The 16446-nt window shown below is 37.0% G+C and overlaps 7 protein-coding genes and 1 non-coding gene across 8 annotated transcripts, besides 2 other annotated features. All coding sequences in view use genetic code 11, as the record gives it.

The window, feature by feature from the left end:
- Positions 1-16446: part of a sequence feature (JLB, junction IRB-LSC) that runs on past both edges of the window.
- Positions 1-16446: part of a sequence feature (large single copy region; LSC) that runs on past both edges of the window.
- trnC-GCA lies at positions 949-1019 on the reverse strand. The gene has a single exon. It is a non-coding gene; the product is annotated as a tRNA-Cys (tRNA).
- Positions 2229-5456, forward strand: rpoB (RNA polymerase beta subunit). Its single transcript has one exon. It carries the CDS (start codon positions 2229-2231, stop codon positions 5454-5456), a length of 3228 nt encoding a protein of 1075 aa, YP_009421732.1.
- Positions 5494-7545, forward strand: rpoC1 (RNA polymerase beta' subunit). Its single transcript has one exon. The coding sequence runs from the start codon at positions 5494-5496 to the stop codon at positions 7543-7545; it is 2052 nt and encodes a 683-aa protein (YP_009421733.1).
- rpoC2 (RNA polymerase beta'' subunit) lies at positions 7745-12343 on the forward strand. Its single transcript has one exon. The coding sequence runs from the start codon at positions 7745-7747 to the stop codon at positions 12341-12343; it is 4599 nt and encodes a 1532-aa protein (YP_009421734.1).
- rps2 (30S ribosomal protein S2) lies at positions 12658-13368 on the forward strand. Its single transcript has one exon. It carries the CDS (start codon positions 12658-12660, stop codon positions 13366-13368), a length of 711 nt encoding a protein of 236 aa, YP_009421735.1.
- On the forward strand, positions 13619-14362 carry atpI (ATP synthase CF0 A subunit). Its single transcript has one exon. The coding sequence runs from the start codon at positions 13619-13621 to the stop codon at positions 14360-14362; it is 744 nt and encodes a 247-aa protein (YP_009421736.1).
- On the forward strand, positions 15203-15448 carry atpH (ATP synthase CF0 C subunit). The gene has a single exon. The coding sequence runs from the start codon at positions 15203-15205 to the stop codon at positions 15446-15448; it is 246 nt and encodes an 81-aa protein (YP_009421737.1).
- Positions 15928-16086, forward strand: atpF (ATP synthase CF0 B subunit; one of the parts in which the record gives this gene). Coding sequence (YP_009421738.1) covers positions 15928-16086 — 159 coding nt within the window.

The raw sequence follows: 16446 nt of genomic DNA on the forward strand, positions 1-16446 counted from the left end.
ATTATGTCTCCTATTTCTATGAAAGAATTCTTCTACTATTGATCAATAATCATAGTGGAATCAAGGGTACAGAGTCAAAAGGCCATTCTATTCTGCCCTAAGACTATGGATGAATCCGTTAAAGGAATTTACTCCTAACAAATTCTTATATGATTTCTGGTAGAATTGGAGAGCATTAAGTAGAAATATGATACATCGCTCTTTCCCTAAAAAAGAGTAGGGGATGCTCTGAATAGAAGACGCGGGAATAGAGAGATTTTTTCTTTCGTTTGTTACCTTTTTTATAAGCAAAGGACGTAAGAATATACCATAAAATTAGGATAAATAAATATTTATTGGATACCTAACTTACCCATGTTTATTTTTATTTTTGACCTAAACCCTACTGCTGCCCCGCTTTCTATCTTTCTATGAAAGAGTAAGGAGGTCTTATCCACAATCCAAAAATGGATTTTTGATCAGCCTATTCAATCTAATTCTCGACAGAATCAGTAGCCTTTACTTTAGTGTATGTAGGTAGCATAAGATGTACTAAGTGTATGTAGTAAGATGTACGATAAATAAAATGTATGATAATTAGGAAATCTTTCTATTTCTTCGCAAAGTCCCTTCTTCAATCTTAGATTGAAAAAAGACTGCCCCTTAGGGACCTTTGGCTACGAAGATTTCTGACATCTTAGTCTCGTAGTTTTAAATTCCCGAATCGAATCGATTTAAATTAATAAAAGAATAAGGAAACGCTATCTCATCCCTATTGGTAGCCGTTTGGGCCACTGCCCACAAAACAAACCCTAGTTTAAGGGTAGAACTATGGTATGGATTCTCAAAATCCAGTATCGCCAAACCTAGTTACTCTCGTGCCCCAACTTAGGGGGGTACGAATTTGTCGAGTTTGATCAGTACTATAATCCTAAGTATTTTATTGAAATCCTAAGTATTTTATTGATCAGGCGGCACCCAGATTTGAACTGGGGGTAAAGGATTTGCAGTCCCCTGCCTTACCACTTGGCCATGCCGCCAAAAAATCCGATCTAAAATCGAGAAAAGAGCAAGTATTCATCCACATTTTTTTACTAATTACTAAAACCTTTTTTTCTTTTATCTTGAATCTAATTCTACTTACTTTCTTTTTTCGAATCTTTTTCAAAAAATCGATTTCTGCTTTTTTGGATCCAGTTTCGCTTATTCTCCTCGATGGATTCTATCTTAAAACACACATTGCTAACACTAGAAAACTTCCCGCTTCTTTCTATTCTATTGAGATGACAAAGAAGAAAAAGTGGATTTCCAGTCGCAGGCTGCAAAATTCAGAACAAATTAGAACCATTAACTATAATATAATTAATATAATATAATTAATATAATTTTTTTTTTTGAATTGCAGTAGTGAACGACTCTTAAATCGGTATTCCCCCCCCATTATTTTGAATGGCATAATAAAATAGAATAAGAATAAATGTTTCCCTAATCTGTATATAGGGAAACTCCAGGTCCGAACAGCATTATTATCTACAGATCCCCCTTATGTACATATCCCTATGGGGAATCGTGCTTTAATTTTTCATTGCATTAAATATCTTGAATAAAAAAAAGAGGGAATTTGCTCTGATATAGATTATACCCTGCCCTTCTTGGCCCACCTAAGTGCAATTACGATAAAAGAAAGGATATGTAGATAGGTGGATAACTAGATTGGCAAGTATTTCAAAAATAAAGTACTTTATCTTTATTTTTGGATTCTACAACGAAATCCTTTATTTTCTAGCAATTCTACTACTACGAAACAAAAAAGACCCTTCAAATTATTTATTTTTGAAAAAGAAACTAAGCGTGCTATTCTAAATCGAACTAAAGTAAAACTTTCTAGTGCTTATAAATTATTATGGCTTTATCCCTTTCATAGAAAGGAGATAAAACGAGAAATCTTTGCTATCCAATCTTTTTAGAATATCATAAAGTTTAAGTGGCAGAATTTTTTTCTAGGACTGTTTTATCAATTCATTTTTATTCCATTTCGACCCCTGCTAAATTCGAACTTTCGTCGAAATCGTCTCTATTCATATGTATGAAATACATATATGAAATACGTATGTGGAGTTCCCTAGAATTTCATGTGATTCAGTAAACAGAATATGGATTCCATGATTGCTAGATTGATCCGTAGGGATTGATGAAGAGTGAGCTGATAATGGAATTTTTCTTCTATAAATAGGAAACTTAAGATTCAAATGCTCCGGAATGGAAATGAGGGAATGTCCACAATACCCGGATTTAGTCAGATCCAATTCGAGGGATTTTGTAGATTCATTAATCAAGGCTTGGCGGAAGAACTTGAGAAGTTTCCCACAATTAAAGATCCAGATCACGAAATTTCATTTCAATTATTTGCGAAAGGATATCAATTGCTAGAACCCTCGATAAAAGAAAGGAATGCTGTGTATGAATCACTCACCTATTCTTCCGAATTATATGTATCCGCGAGATTAATTTTTGGTTTCGATGTGCAAAAGCAAACCATTTCTATTGGAAACATTCCTATAATGAATTCCTTAGGAACCTTTATAATAAATGGAATATACCGAATTGTGATCAATCAAATATTGCTAAGTCCTGGTATTTACTACCGCTCGGAATTAGACCATAAGGGAATTTCTATATGCACCGGTACTATAATATCAGATTGGGGAGGAAGGTCGGAATTAGCAATTGATAAAAAAGAAAGGATATGGGCTCGCGTGAGTAGAAAACAAAAGATATCTATTTTAGTTCTATCATCAGCTATGGGTTCGAATCTAAGAGAAATTTTAGATAATGTTTCCTACCCCGAAATTTTCTTGTCTTTCCCGAATGCTAAGGAGAAGAAGAGGATTGAGTCAAAAGAAAAAGCTATTTTGGAGTTTTATCAACAATTTGCTTGTGTAGGTGGGGACCTGGTATTTTCGGAGTCCTTATGCGAGGAATTACAAAAGAAATTTTTTCAACAAAAATGTGAATTAGGAAGAGTTGGTCGACGAAATATGAATCGGAGACTGAATCTTGATATCCCTCAGAACAATACATTCTTGTTACCACGAGATGTATTGGCCGCTACGGATCATTTGATTGGAATGAAATTTGGAACGGGTATACTTGACGATGACGATATGAATCACTTGAAAAATAAACGTATTCGTTCGGTTGCAGATCTGTTACAAGATCAATTCGGACTGGCTCTTGGCCGTTTACAACATGCGGTTCAAAAAACTATCCGTAGAGTATTCATACGTCAATCGAAACCGACTCCACAAACTTTGGTAACTCCAACTTCAACTTCGATTTTATTAATTACTACTTATGAGACCTTTTTTGGCACATACCCCTTAGCTCAAGTTTTTGATCAAACCAATCCATTGACACAAACGGTTCATGGGCGAAAAGTGAGTTGTTTGGGTCCTGGAGGATTGACGGGGAGAACTGCAAGTTTTCGTAGCCGAGATATTCATCCGAGTCACTATGGGCGTATTTGTCCAATTGACACGTCCGAAGGAATCAATGTTGGACTTACCGGATCGTTAGCTATTCATGCGAGAATTGATCACTGGTGGGGATCTATAGAGAGTCCGTTTTATGAAATATCTGAGAAAGCAAAAGAAAAAAAAGAGAGACAGGTAGTTTATTTATCACCAAATAGAGATGAATATTATATGATAGCAGCAGGAAATTCTTTGTCCTTGAATCAGGGTATTCAGGAAGAACAGGTTGTTCCAGCTAGATACCGTCAAGAATTCCTGACTATTGCATGGGAACAGATTCATGTTAGAAGTATTTTTCCTTTCCAATATTTTTCTATTGGAGGTTCTCTCATTCCTTTTATTGAGCATAATGATGCGAATCGGGCTTTAATGAGTTCTAATATGCAGCGCCAAGCAGTTCCACTTTCTCGGTCCGAGAAGTGCATTGTTGGAACTGGATTGGAACGACAAACAGCTCTAGATTCGAGGGTTTCCGTTATAGCCGAACGCGAGGGAAAGATCATTTCTAGTGATAGTCACAAGATCCTTTTATCAAGTAGTGGGAAGACCATAAGTATTCCTTTAGTTGCCCATCGACGCTCTAACAAAAATACTTGTATGCACCAAAAACCTCGGGTTCCGCGGGGTAAATCCATTAAAAAAGGGCAAATTTTAGCGGAGGGAGCAGCTACAGTTGGCGGGGAACTTGCTTTAGGAAAAAACGTTTTAGTAGCTTATATGCCCTGGGAGGGTTACAATTTTGAAGACGCAGTACTAATTAGTGAACGTTTGGTATATGAGGATATTTATACTTCTTTTCACATCCGAAAATATGAAATTCAGACGGATACGACAAGCCAAGGCTCCGCTGAAAAAATCACTAAACAAATACCACATCTAGAAGAACATTTACTCCGCAATTTGGACAGAAATGGAGTTGTGAGGTTGGGATCCTGGGTAGAAACTGGCGATATTTTAGTAGGTAAATTAACGCCTCAGATAGCGAGCGAATCGTCGTATATCGCGGAAGCTGGATTATTACGGGCTATTTTTGGTCTTGAGGTATCCACTTCAAAAGAAACTTCTCTCAAACTACCTATAGGTGGAAGAGGGCGCGTTATCGATGTGAAATGGATCCAGAGGGACCCCTTTGACATAATGGTTCGTGTATATATTTTACAGAAACGTGAAATCAAAGTTGGGGATAAAGTAGCCGGAAGACACGGGAATAAGGGGATCATTTCCAAAATTTTGCCTAGGCAAGATATGCCCTATTTGCAAGATGGAACACCTGTTGATATGGTCTTCAATCCCTTAGGAGTACCCTCACGAATGAATGTGGGACAAATATTTGAAAGCTCGCTCGGATTAGCAGGGGATCTGCTAAAGAAACATTATAGAATAGCACCCTTTGATGAGAGATATGAGCAAGAGGCTTCAAGAAAACTTGTGTTTTCGGAATTATATGAAGCCAGTAAACAAACAAAAAATCCATGGGTATTTGAACCCGAGTACCCGGGAAAAAGCAGAATATTTGATGGAAGAACAGGAGATCCCTTCGAACAGCCTGTTCTAATAGGGAAGTCCTATATCTTAAAATTAATTCATCAAGTTGATGAGAAAATTCATGGACGTTCTACTGGGCCCTACTCACTTGTTACCCAACAACCCGTTAGAGGAAGAGCCAAGCAAGGGGGACAACGAATAGGAGAAATGGAAGTTTGGGCTTTAGAAGGATTTGGTGTTGCTCATATTTTACAAGAGATACTTACTTATAAATCTGATCATCTTATAGCTCGCCAAGAAATACTTAATGCTACGATCTGGGGAAAAAGAGTGCCTAATCACGAGGATCCGCCAGAATCTTTTCGAGTGCTCGTTCGAGAACTACGATCTTTGGCTCTAGAACTGAACCATTTCCTTGTATCTGAGAAGAACTTCCGGGTTAATAGGGAGGATGTTTGATCGGAATAAATATAAATTTTTTTCTTATTTCTATTTTATGATTGACCAATATAAACATAAACAACTTCAAATTGGACTCGTTTCCCCTCAACAAATAAAGGCTTGGGCTAAAAAAATCCTACCTAATGGGGAAGTCGTTGGCGAAGTCACAAGGCCCTCCACTTTTCATTATAAAACCGATAAACCAGAAAAAGATGGATTGTTTTGCGAAAGAATCTTTGGACCCATAAAAAGCGGAATTTGTGCTTGTGGAAACTCTCGAGCGAGCGTAGCTGAAAACGAAGACGAAAGATTTTGTCAAAAATGCGGGGTAGAATTTGTTGATTCTCGGATACGAAGATATCAAATGGGATACATCAAACTAGCATGTCCAGTGACTCATGTGTGGTATTTGAAAGGTCTTCCTAGTTATATTGCAAATCTTTTAGATAAACCCCTTAAGAAATTGGAGGGCCTAGTATATGGTGATTTCTCTTTTGCTAGGCCCAGCGCTAAAAAACCTACTTTCTTACGATTACGGGGTTTATTCGAAGATGAAATTTCATCCTGTAACCACAGTATTTCTCCCTTTTTTTCTACCCCAGGCTTTGCAACATTTAGAAATCGGGAAATTGCAACAGGAGCAGGTGCTATTAGAGAACAATTAGCGGATTTAGATTTGCGAATTATTATAGAGAATTCTTTGGTTGAATGGAAGGAATTAGAAGACGAGGGGTATAGTGGAGATGAATGGGAAGATAGAAAAAGACGAATAAGAAAAGTTTTTTTGATTAGACGCATGCAATTGGCGAAACATTTTATTCAAACAAATGTAGAACCAGAATGGATGGTTTTGTGCTTATTACCGGTTCTTCCTCCCGAATTGAGACCCATTGTTTATAGATCTGGGGATAAAGTAGTGACTTCAGATATTAATGAACTTTATAAGAGAGTTATCCGTCGGAACAACAACCTTGCCTATCTATTAAAAAGAAGTGAATTAGCACCAGCAGATTTAGTAATGTGCCAGGAAAAATTGGTACAAGAAGCCGTGGATACACTTCTTGATAGTGGGTCCCGCGGGCAACCGATGAGGGATGGTCACAATAAAGTATACAAATCACTTTCAGATGTAATTGAGGGTAAAGAGGGGAGGTTTCGCGAGACTCTGCTTGGGAAACGGGTCGATTACTCGGGGCGTTCTGTCATTGTTGTGGGTCCTTCGCTTTCATTACATCAATGTGGATTACCTCTAGAGATAGCAATAAAGCTTTTTCAGCTATTTGTAATTCGCGATTTAATCACGAAACGTGCTACTTCTAATGTCAGGATTGCTAAAAGGAAAATTTGGGAAAAGGAACCCATTGTATGGGAAATACTTCAAGAAGTTATGCGGGGACATCCTGTACTGTTGAACAGAGCACCTACCCTGCATAGATTAGGCATACAGGCTTTCCAACCCACTTTAGTAGAGGGACGTACTATTTGTTTACATCCATTAGTGTGTAAGGGTTTCAATGCGGACTTTGATGGGGATCAAATGGCTGTTCACCTACCTTTATCCTTGGAAGCTCAGGCGGAAGCCCGTTTACTTATGTTTTCTCATATGAATCTCCTGTCTCCCGCTATTGGAGATCCTATTTGCGTGCCAACCCAAGACATGCTTATCGGACTTTATGTATTAACGATTGGAAACCGTCGAGGTATTTGTGCAAATAGATATAATAGTTGCGGAAACTCTCCAAATAAAAAAATAAACTACAATAATAACAATTATTATAAGTATACAAAAGATAAAGAACCCCATTTTTCTAGTTCCTATGATGCACTGGGAGCTTATAGACAGAAACGAATCGGTTTAAACAGTCCCTTGTGGCTCCGATGGAAACTAGATCAACGCATCGTTGGGTCAAGAGAAGTTCCGATTGAAGTTCAATATGAATCTTTTGGGACTTATCATGAGATTTATGCCCACTATCTAGTAGTGGGAAATAGAAAAAAAGAAATCCGTTCTATATACATTCGAACCACTCTTGGTCATATTTCTTTTTATAGAGAAATAGAGGAAGCCGTACAAGGATTTAGTCGGGCCTATTCATACACTATCTAAACAAGGAAGTTAAATTCGGCGATGCCCCTTTCGGGGGGCATTCCGATTTCGCTAGTACCATCTTTTTTGCCGCGCAAATCCAGATTGAGATTGAGGAAAGGGAGTAAATTAAGTTTTCGAATCACTGACTCAGGCCCATTGTCGAATCCTACTCAGCAATTGTCGAATCCTACTCAGCCAAAAAAGGGGGTACTTATGTATGGCAGAACGGGCCAACCTGGTCTTTCATAATAAAGAGATAGACGGAACTGCTATGAAACGGCTTATTAGCAGATTAATAGATCATTTCGGAATGGGATATACATCCCATATACTGGATCAAATAAAGACTCTGGGCTTCCATCAAGCCACTACTACATCGATTTCTTTAGGAATCGAGGATCTTTTAACAATACCCTCTAAAGGATGGTTAGTCCAAGACGCGGAACAACAGAGTTTTCTTTTGGAGAAACACTATTATTATGGAGCTGTACACGCGGTAGAAAAATTACGCCAATCCGTTGAGATATGGTATGCTACAAGTGAATATTTGAAACAAGAAATGAATTCGAATTTTCGAATAACGGATCCTTCTAATCCAGTCTATCTAATGTCTTTTTCAGGAGCCAGAGGAAATGCATCTCAGGTACACCAATTAGTAGGTATGAGAGGGTTAATGGCGGATCCTCAAGGACAAATGATTGATTTACCTATTCAAAGCAATTTACGCGAGGGACTTTCTTTGACAGAATATATAATTTCCTGCTACGGAGCCCGAAAAGGGGTTGTAGATACTGCTGTACGAACAGCGGATGCTGGCTATCTTACACGTAGACTTGTTGAAGTAGTTCAACATATTATTGTGCGTAGAAGAGATTGTGGTACTATCCAAGGTATTTCTGTGAGTCCTCAAAATGGGATGACGGAAAAACTTTTTGTCCAAACACTAATTGGTCGTGTATTAGCAGACGATATATATATTGGTTCACGATGCATTGCTTCTCGAAATCAAGATATTGGAATTGGATTAGTCAATCGATTCATAACTGCCTTTCGAGCACAACCGTTTCGAGCACAACCAATATATATTAGAACCCCCTTTACTTGCCGGAGCACATCTTGGATCTGTCAATTATGTTATGGGCGGAGTCCCACTCATGGGGATCTGGTCGAATTGGGGGAAGCTGTAGGTATTATTGCGGGTCAATCAATTGGGGAGCCGGGGACTCAACTAACATTAAGAACTTTTCATACTGGTGGAGTATTCACAGGGGGTACTGCCGACCTTATACGATCCCCCTCGAATGGAAAAATCCAATTCAATGAGGATTTGGTTCACCCCACACGTACCCGTCATGGGCAGCCTGCTTTTCTATGCTATATAGACTTGCATGTAACTATTCAGAGTCAGGATATTCTACATAGTGTGAATATTCCGTTGAAAAGCTTGATTCTAGTGCAAAATGATCAATATGTAGAATCTGAACAAGTAATTGCGGAGATTCGTGCCGGAATGTCCACTTTGCATTTTAAAGAAAAGGTACAAAAGCATATTTATTCCGAATCAGACGGGGAAATGCACTGGAGTACTGATGTTTACCATGCGCCCGAATATCAATATGGTAATCTTCGTCGATTACCAAAAACAAGCCATTTATGGATATTGTCAGTAAGTATGTGCAGATCCAGTATAGCATCCTTTTCACTGCACAAGGATCAAGATCAAATGAATACTTATTCTTTTTCTGTTGATGGAAGATATATCTTTGACTTCTCAATGGCTAATGATCAAGTAAGCCATAGACTGTTGGATACTTTTGGTAAAAAAGATAGGGAAATTCTTGATTATTTAACGCCAGATCGAATCGTATCCAACGGTCATTGGAATTGTTTCTATCCTTCTATTCTTCAAGATAATTCGGATTTGTTGGCGAAAAAGCGAAGAAATAGGTTCGTCGTTCCATTACAATATCATCAAGAACAAGAAAAAGAGCGAATATCCTGTTTGGGTATTTCAATGGAAATACCCTTTATGGGTGTTTTACGTAGAAATACTATTTTTGCTTATTTTGACGATCCACGATACAGAAAAGATAAAAGGGGTTCAGGAATTGTTAAATTTAGATATAGGACCCTAGAGGAAGAATATCGGACCCAAGAGGAAGAGTATAGGACTCGAGAGGAAGAATATCGGACCCGAGAGGAAGAGTATAGGACTCGAGAGGAAGACTCAGAAGACGAATATGAGAGCCCAGAGAACAAATATAGGACCCGAGAGGGCGAATATGAAATCCTAGAAGACGAATATAGGACTCTAGAGGACGAATATGAAACCCTAGAAGATGAGTATGGGATCCTAGAGGACGAATATAGGACTCTAGAGAAAGACTCAGAGGAAGAATATGGGAGCCTAGAGAACAAATATAGGACCCGAGAGGGAGAGGGCGAATATGAAATCCTAGAGGAAGACTCAGAAGAAGAATATGGGAGCTCTGAAGATGGCTCAGAGAAGGAATATGGGACTTTAGAAGAAGACTCAGAGGAAGACTCAGAGGAAGACTCAGAAGACGAATATGGGAGCCCGGAGGAAGATTCTATCTTAAAAAAAGAGGGTTTTATTGAGCATCGAGGAACAAAAGAATTTAGTCTAAAATACCAAAAAGAAGTAGATCGGTTTTTTTTCATTCTTCAAGAACTGCATATCTTGCCGAGATCCTCATCCCTAAAGGTACTTGACAATAGTATTATTGGAGTCGATACACAACTCACAAAAAATACAAGAAGTCGACTAGGTGGATTGGTCCGAGTGAAGAGAAAAAAAAGCCATACAGAACTCAAAATCTTTTCCGGAGATATTCATTTTCCTGAAGAGGCGGATAAGATATTAGGTGGCAGTTTGATACCACCAGAAAGAGAAAAAAAAGATTCTAAGGAATCAAAAAAAAGGAAAAATTGGGTTTATGTTCAACGGAAAAAAATTCTCAAAAGCAAGGAAAAGTATTTTGTTTCGGTTCGACCTGCAGTCGCATATGAAATGGACGAAGGGAGAAATTTAGCAACACTTTTCCCGCAGGATCTCCTGCAAGAAGAGGATAATCTCCAACTTCGACTTGTCAATTTTATTTCTCATGAAAATAGCAAGTTAACTCAAAGAATTTATCACACGAATAGTCAATTCGTTCGAACTTGCTTAGTAGTGAATTGGGAACAAGAAGAAAAAGAGGGGGCTCGTGCTTCTCTTGTTGAGGTAAGAACAAACGATCTAATTCGCGATTTCCTAAGAATTGAGTTAGTCAAGTCTACTATTTCGTATACACGAAGAAGGTATGATAGGACAAGTGTAGGACTGATTCCCAATAATAGGTTAGATCGCAACAATACCAATTCCTTTTATTCCAAGGCGAAGATTCAATCACTTAGCCAACATCAAGAAGTTATTGGCACCTTGTTGAATCGAAATAAAGAATATCCATCTTTGATGATTTTGTTGGCATCCAACTGTTCTCGAATTGGTTTATTCAAGAATTCGAAATATCCCAATGCGGTAAAAGAATCGAATCCTAGAATTCCTATTCGAGATATTTTTGGGCTCTTAGGCGTTATTGTACCTAGTATATCGAATTTTTCTTCATCTTACTATTTATTAACGCATAATCAGATCTTGTTAAAAAAATACTTGTTCCTTGACAATTTGAAACAAACCTTCCAAGTACTTCAAGGACTTAAATACTCTTTAATAGACGAAAATAAAAGGATTTCGAATTTTGACAGTAACATCATGTTGGAGCCATTCCATTTGAATTGGCACTTTCTCCATCATGACTCATGGGAAGAGACATTGGCAATAATTCACCTTGGACAATTTATTTGTGAAAATTTATGTCTATTTAAATCACACATAAAAAAATCTGGTCAAATTTTCATTATTAATATGGACTCCTTTGTTCTAAGAGCAGCTAAGCCTTATTTGGCCACTATAGGAGCAACTGTTCATGGTCATTATGGAAAAATCCTTTACAAAGGAGATAGGTTAGTTACGTTTATATATGAAAAATCGAGATCCAGTGATATAACGCAAGGTCTTCCAAAAGTAGAACAAATCTTCGAAGCGCGTTCAATTGATTCACTATCGCCGAATCTCGAAAGGAGAATTGAGGATTGGAATGAACGTATACCAAGAATTCTTGGGGTTCCCTGGGGATTCTTGATTGGAGCTGAGCTAACCATAGCCCAAAGTCGTATCTCTTTGGTTAATAAGATCCAAAAGGTTTATCGATCCCAAGGGGTACAGATCCATAATAGACATATAGAAATTATTATACGCCAAGTAACATCAAAAGTAAGGGTTTCCGAAGATGGAATGTCTAATGTTTTTTTACCTGGGGAATTAATAGGACTATTGCGAGCGGAACGAGCAGGGCGGGCTTTAGATGAATCGATCTATTATCGGGCAATCTTATTGGGAATAACAAGGGCTTCCCTGAATACCCAAAGTTTCATATCTGAAGCAAGTTTTCAAGAAACTGCTCGAGTTTTAGCAAAAGCTGCCCTACGAGGTCGTATTGATTGGTTGAAAGGCCTGAAAGAAAACGTAGTTCTGGGGGGGATTATACCTGTTGGTACCGGATTCCAAAAATTTGTGCATCGTTCCCCACAAGACAAGAACCTTTATTTCGAAATTCAAAAAAAAAATCTATTCGCGTCGGAAATGAGAGATATTTTGTTTCTCCATACAGAATTAGTTTCTTCTGATTCTGACGTAACAAACAATTTCTATGAAACATCAGAGACCCCGTTTACCCCTATTTATACGATTTAAGTATACATAAAGCAATTTTTTTTACTTTAATTTAAACTATACTTTTGACCTTAGAATGCTAACGGGTCTGATTTTCGATTTTGTATTTGAATTTGAATTGTATTTGAATTGTATTTGAATAAGTAAAAGAAGTCAGTTAATTCATTAAGGCTATGTTTATACCGTGTATCAATGGTCAATTATGAGTAGAAGGTTCCATCGGAACAATTATTATTTATTTCAAGCTATTTCGGCTCTTTCTTAATCTTCAAAAAGAAATTAATTCCGTAATGGTAAGACGAAAAAAGAAAAAATAAAAAGGAAGTGTGGAAAAAATGACAAGAAGATATTGGAACATCAATTTGAAAGAGATGATAGAAGCGGGAGTTCATTTTGGTCATGGTATTAAGAAATGGAATCCCAAAATGGCCCCTTACATCTCGGCAAAGCGTAAAGGTACTCATATTACAAATCTTGCTAGAACAGCTCGTTTTTTATCAGAAGCTTGTGATTTAGTTTTTGATGCAGCAAGTCAGGGAAAAAGCTTCTTAATTGTTGGTACCAAAAAAAGAGCAGCGGATTTAGTAGCATCAGCTGCAATAAGGTCTCGTTGTCATTATGTTAATAAAAAGTGGTTCAGCGGTATGTTAACGAATTGGTCGATTACCAAAACTAGACTTTCTCAATTTAGAGACTTAAGAGCAGAAGAAAAAATGGGAAAATTCCACCATCTCCCAAAAAGAGATGCGGCAATCTTAAAGAGAAAATTATCTACCTTGCAAAGATATCTCGGCGGGATCAAATATATGACGAGGTTGCCTGACATTGTGATCGTCCTTGATCAGCAAAAAGAGTATATAGCTCTTCGGGAATGTGCCATTTTGGGGATTCCTACTATTTCTTTAGTCGATACAAATTGTGACCCAGATCTTGCGAATATATCGATTCCTGCCAACGATGACACTATGACTTCAATTCGATTAATTCTTAACAAATTAGTATTTGCAATTTCTGAGGGCCGTTCTCTCTATATAAGAAATCGTTGATTAAGAAGAATAGTTAATTCTTGAGCAACTGCGTAGATTTATAGGATTAATTACTATTATTTTTTGTTTTGCATAGATAAAAGAAGGGGAATATTGATATATATTAGAGGGTATTGATATATATTATGATCAGATGTGATTTCTTGGTATATTAAATATAAGATTAATACTTCAAGTTGCTGAGTTGAGAAAGAGATGCTTGAATCAAAAGAATTCCTTTTTTGAAGTTCCATTTTTATCAGAGGACAATATGAATATTACACCATGTTCCATTAAAACACTCAAGGGGTTATATGATATATCGGGTGTAGAAGTAGGCCAACACTTCTATTGGCAAATAGGAGGTTTCCAAATTCATGCCCAAGTACTCATCACTTCTTGGGTCGTAATTACTATTTTGCTAGGTTCAGTTATCATAGCTGTTCGGAATCCACAAACCATCCCGACCGATGGTCAGAATTTCTTCGAATATGTTCTTGAGTTTATTCGAGACTTGAGCAAAACTCAGATTGGAGAAGAATATGGTCCCTGGGTTCCCTTTATTGGAACTATGTTCCTTTTTATTTTTGTTTCGAATTGGTCAGGTGCTCTTTTACCTTGGAAAATTATAGAGTTACCCCATGGGGAATTAGCAGCGCCCACGAATGATATAAATACTACTGTTGCTTTAGCTTTACTAACATCAGCGGCATATTTTTATGCAGGTCTTAGCAAAAAAGGATTGAGTTATTTCGAAAAATATATTAAACCAACCCCAATCCTTTTACCTATTAACATCCTAGAAGATTTCACAAAACCATTATCACTTAGTTTTCGACTTTTCGGAAATATATTGGCGGATGAATTAGTCGTTGTTGTTCTTGTTTCTTTAGTCCCCTTAGTAGTCCCTATACCGGTCATGTTTCTTGGATTATTTACAAGCGGTATTCAAGCTCTTATTTTTGCAACGTTAGCCGCAGCCTATATAGGTGAATCCATGGAAGGTCATCATTGAATTAACTAGTTTTTGAAATAGTCTTTTTTTTTTTTTTAGCTTAGCCCAATTCATGCATGATTCCGGATAATCCTCTTAGTTGGAAAACTAAATAGTTCGAAAGGCGTATGAATATACAACCTAGAGTTGTAGGAGAGAGAATAGACTATATTATGGAAGAGGTAAAGTATATATGCATTCAGGGGGGCGGAATCAGGTTAGATCTATATCCTTAATGCCTATAAGACAGTCATCTTTTGTGTGGCTTTCTAAGGAATGATTTTAGAATCGGATTCAATAGAAAATGAGAAAATACGCAAACAAAATAGAAGAAACAAATGTATATGGGATTTTTTTTATTCCTAAGTTAGATTCATTATCTAATCCGATATATAGAATTCCCTTCTATATGGAACTGGATTCCATATCAAGTTCTATGCAGCATATTGTTATCAATTGTATATCTTGATTTGATTCCTATTGGATTTGGATTAGTTCGATTTCAATAGGGGTTCTTCCTGTATTTCGTCTTTTATTATGTTAGATGAATATTATGTTAGATGAAGGGGAAAAAATGGGAACTCAAAGATATCAAAGAGTAAAAAAAAAAAAGGATGGAATAAAAGAGTGATTGGTTGAAAAGAAAGAGAAATAGAATAATGAGAATCATATGGATTTACACAAACCTCTAATGATTAGAAACTAAAAACGAGATCTCGAAGTAATTCGAACGATTTCGATTATCATTTATTTGTACTTATTAGTTACTTCTACCCGATAGAGCTTAGAAGTTGGAAGTAATAATTTCTTGGTTCATTGTATCCTTAACCATTTCTTTTTTTTTGACACGAGGAACTCACCATGAATCCACTAATTGCTGCTGCTTCCGTTATTGCTGCTGGATTGGCCGTAGGGCTTGCTTCTATTGGGCCCGGAGTTGGTCAAGGTACTGCTGCAGGACAAGCTGTAGAAGGTATTGCGAGACAGCCAGAAGCAGAAGGTAAAATAAGAGGTACTTTATTGCTTAGTCTAGCTTTTATGGAAGCTTTAACAATTTATGGACTGGTTGTGGCACTAGCGCTTTTATTTGCGAACCCTTTTGTTTAATCCTAAAAAAGAAAATGAGTCCTTTAGATTAGATACTTTTTTCTTTTTTTAGTACATTGGTATTTGCTTATGTAATTCTAAGTATATCAATACTTTACTCCTATTTATTATATTATTTATTTTTTATATTATTCCGGAAATTTTGTATTTATCGGGACAGACAATACCCTAGGAACCCCAAGAAGGGCTGATTTGAGCATGATCAATTTAGAGGATATGCTCGCCCTCTTCCTTCCCGTCCTTAGTTTAGGACAGTGGAAAGTATTTTTCCTTTTATTTTAGGAATTTTGGGAACATTTCAACAAAGGAGATCTTTCACAGGTCAAACGAGACCTAAGATTTAATCTAAAAGAAATTATTAGATTGAATCTATTTGCATTAAAAAAATTGCATTAAAAAAACCGATCAAAAAAGGACGAGCGAAGTAAGTGATCGAAAAACTTTCTTCTTTGTTCGTCCTATCTATAAGAGGAGAGCATATGAAAAATGTAACCCATTCTTTCGTTTTTTTAGCTCACTGGCCATTCGCTGGGAGTTTCGGGCTTAATACCGATATTTTAGCAACAAATCTAATAAATCTAACTGTAGTGGTTGGTGTATTGATTTTTTTTGGAAAGGGAGTGTGTGCGAGTTGTCTATTTCAAGAATAGATTGGATCTATCCGGCTGCACTTTAGAATATTTTTAGTATTTTTTTTTTGATAAATAAGAAAAGGTGCACGATCTCGACGAATTACTTCTGAATAACTTCAGAAATCATATGGAAGAACCATAGCATTTCGCGATTCATTGGTAAATTTACTTTGATTCTCTATAGACCAATAATGTGAGACCATTAACACGGTTAAAGCTAAACTGCTTGAAGTCCGGGCAAAAAGGGGTACTCTTTCTACAACTACATTAGTATTAGTCTCGAAATGCTTTAAACGGGAAATAGCTAGTGTAGAATTTATCTGATATAGAACACTCATATCGATAAAATAGTTTGAACTATTTACT

Source organism: Miscanthus floridulus (genome assembly GCF_019320115.1).
Source record: "Miscanthus floridulus complete chloroplast genome, cultivar PI295762".
NCBI classification, from domain to species: domain Eukaryota; kingdom Viridiplantae; phylum Streptophyta; class Magnoliopsida; order Poales; family Poaceae; genus Miscanthus; species Miscanthus floridulus.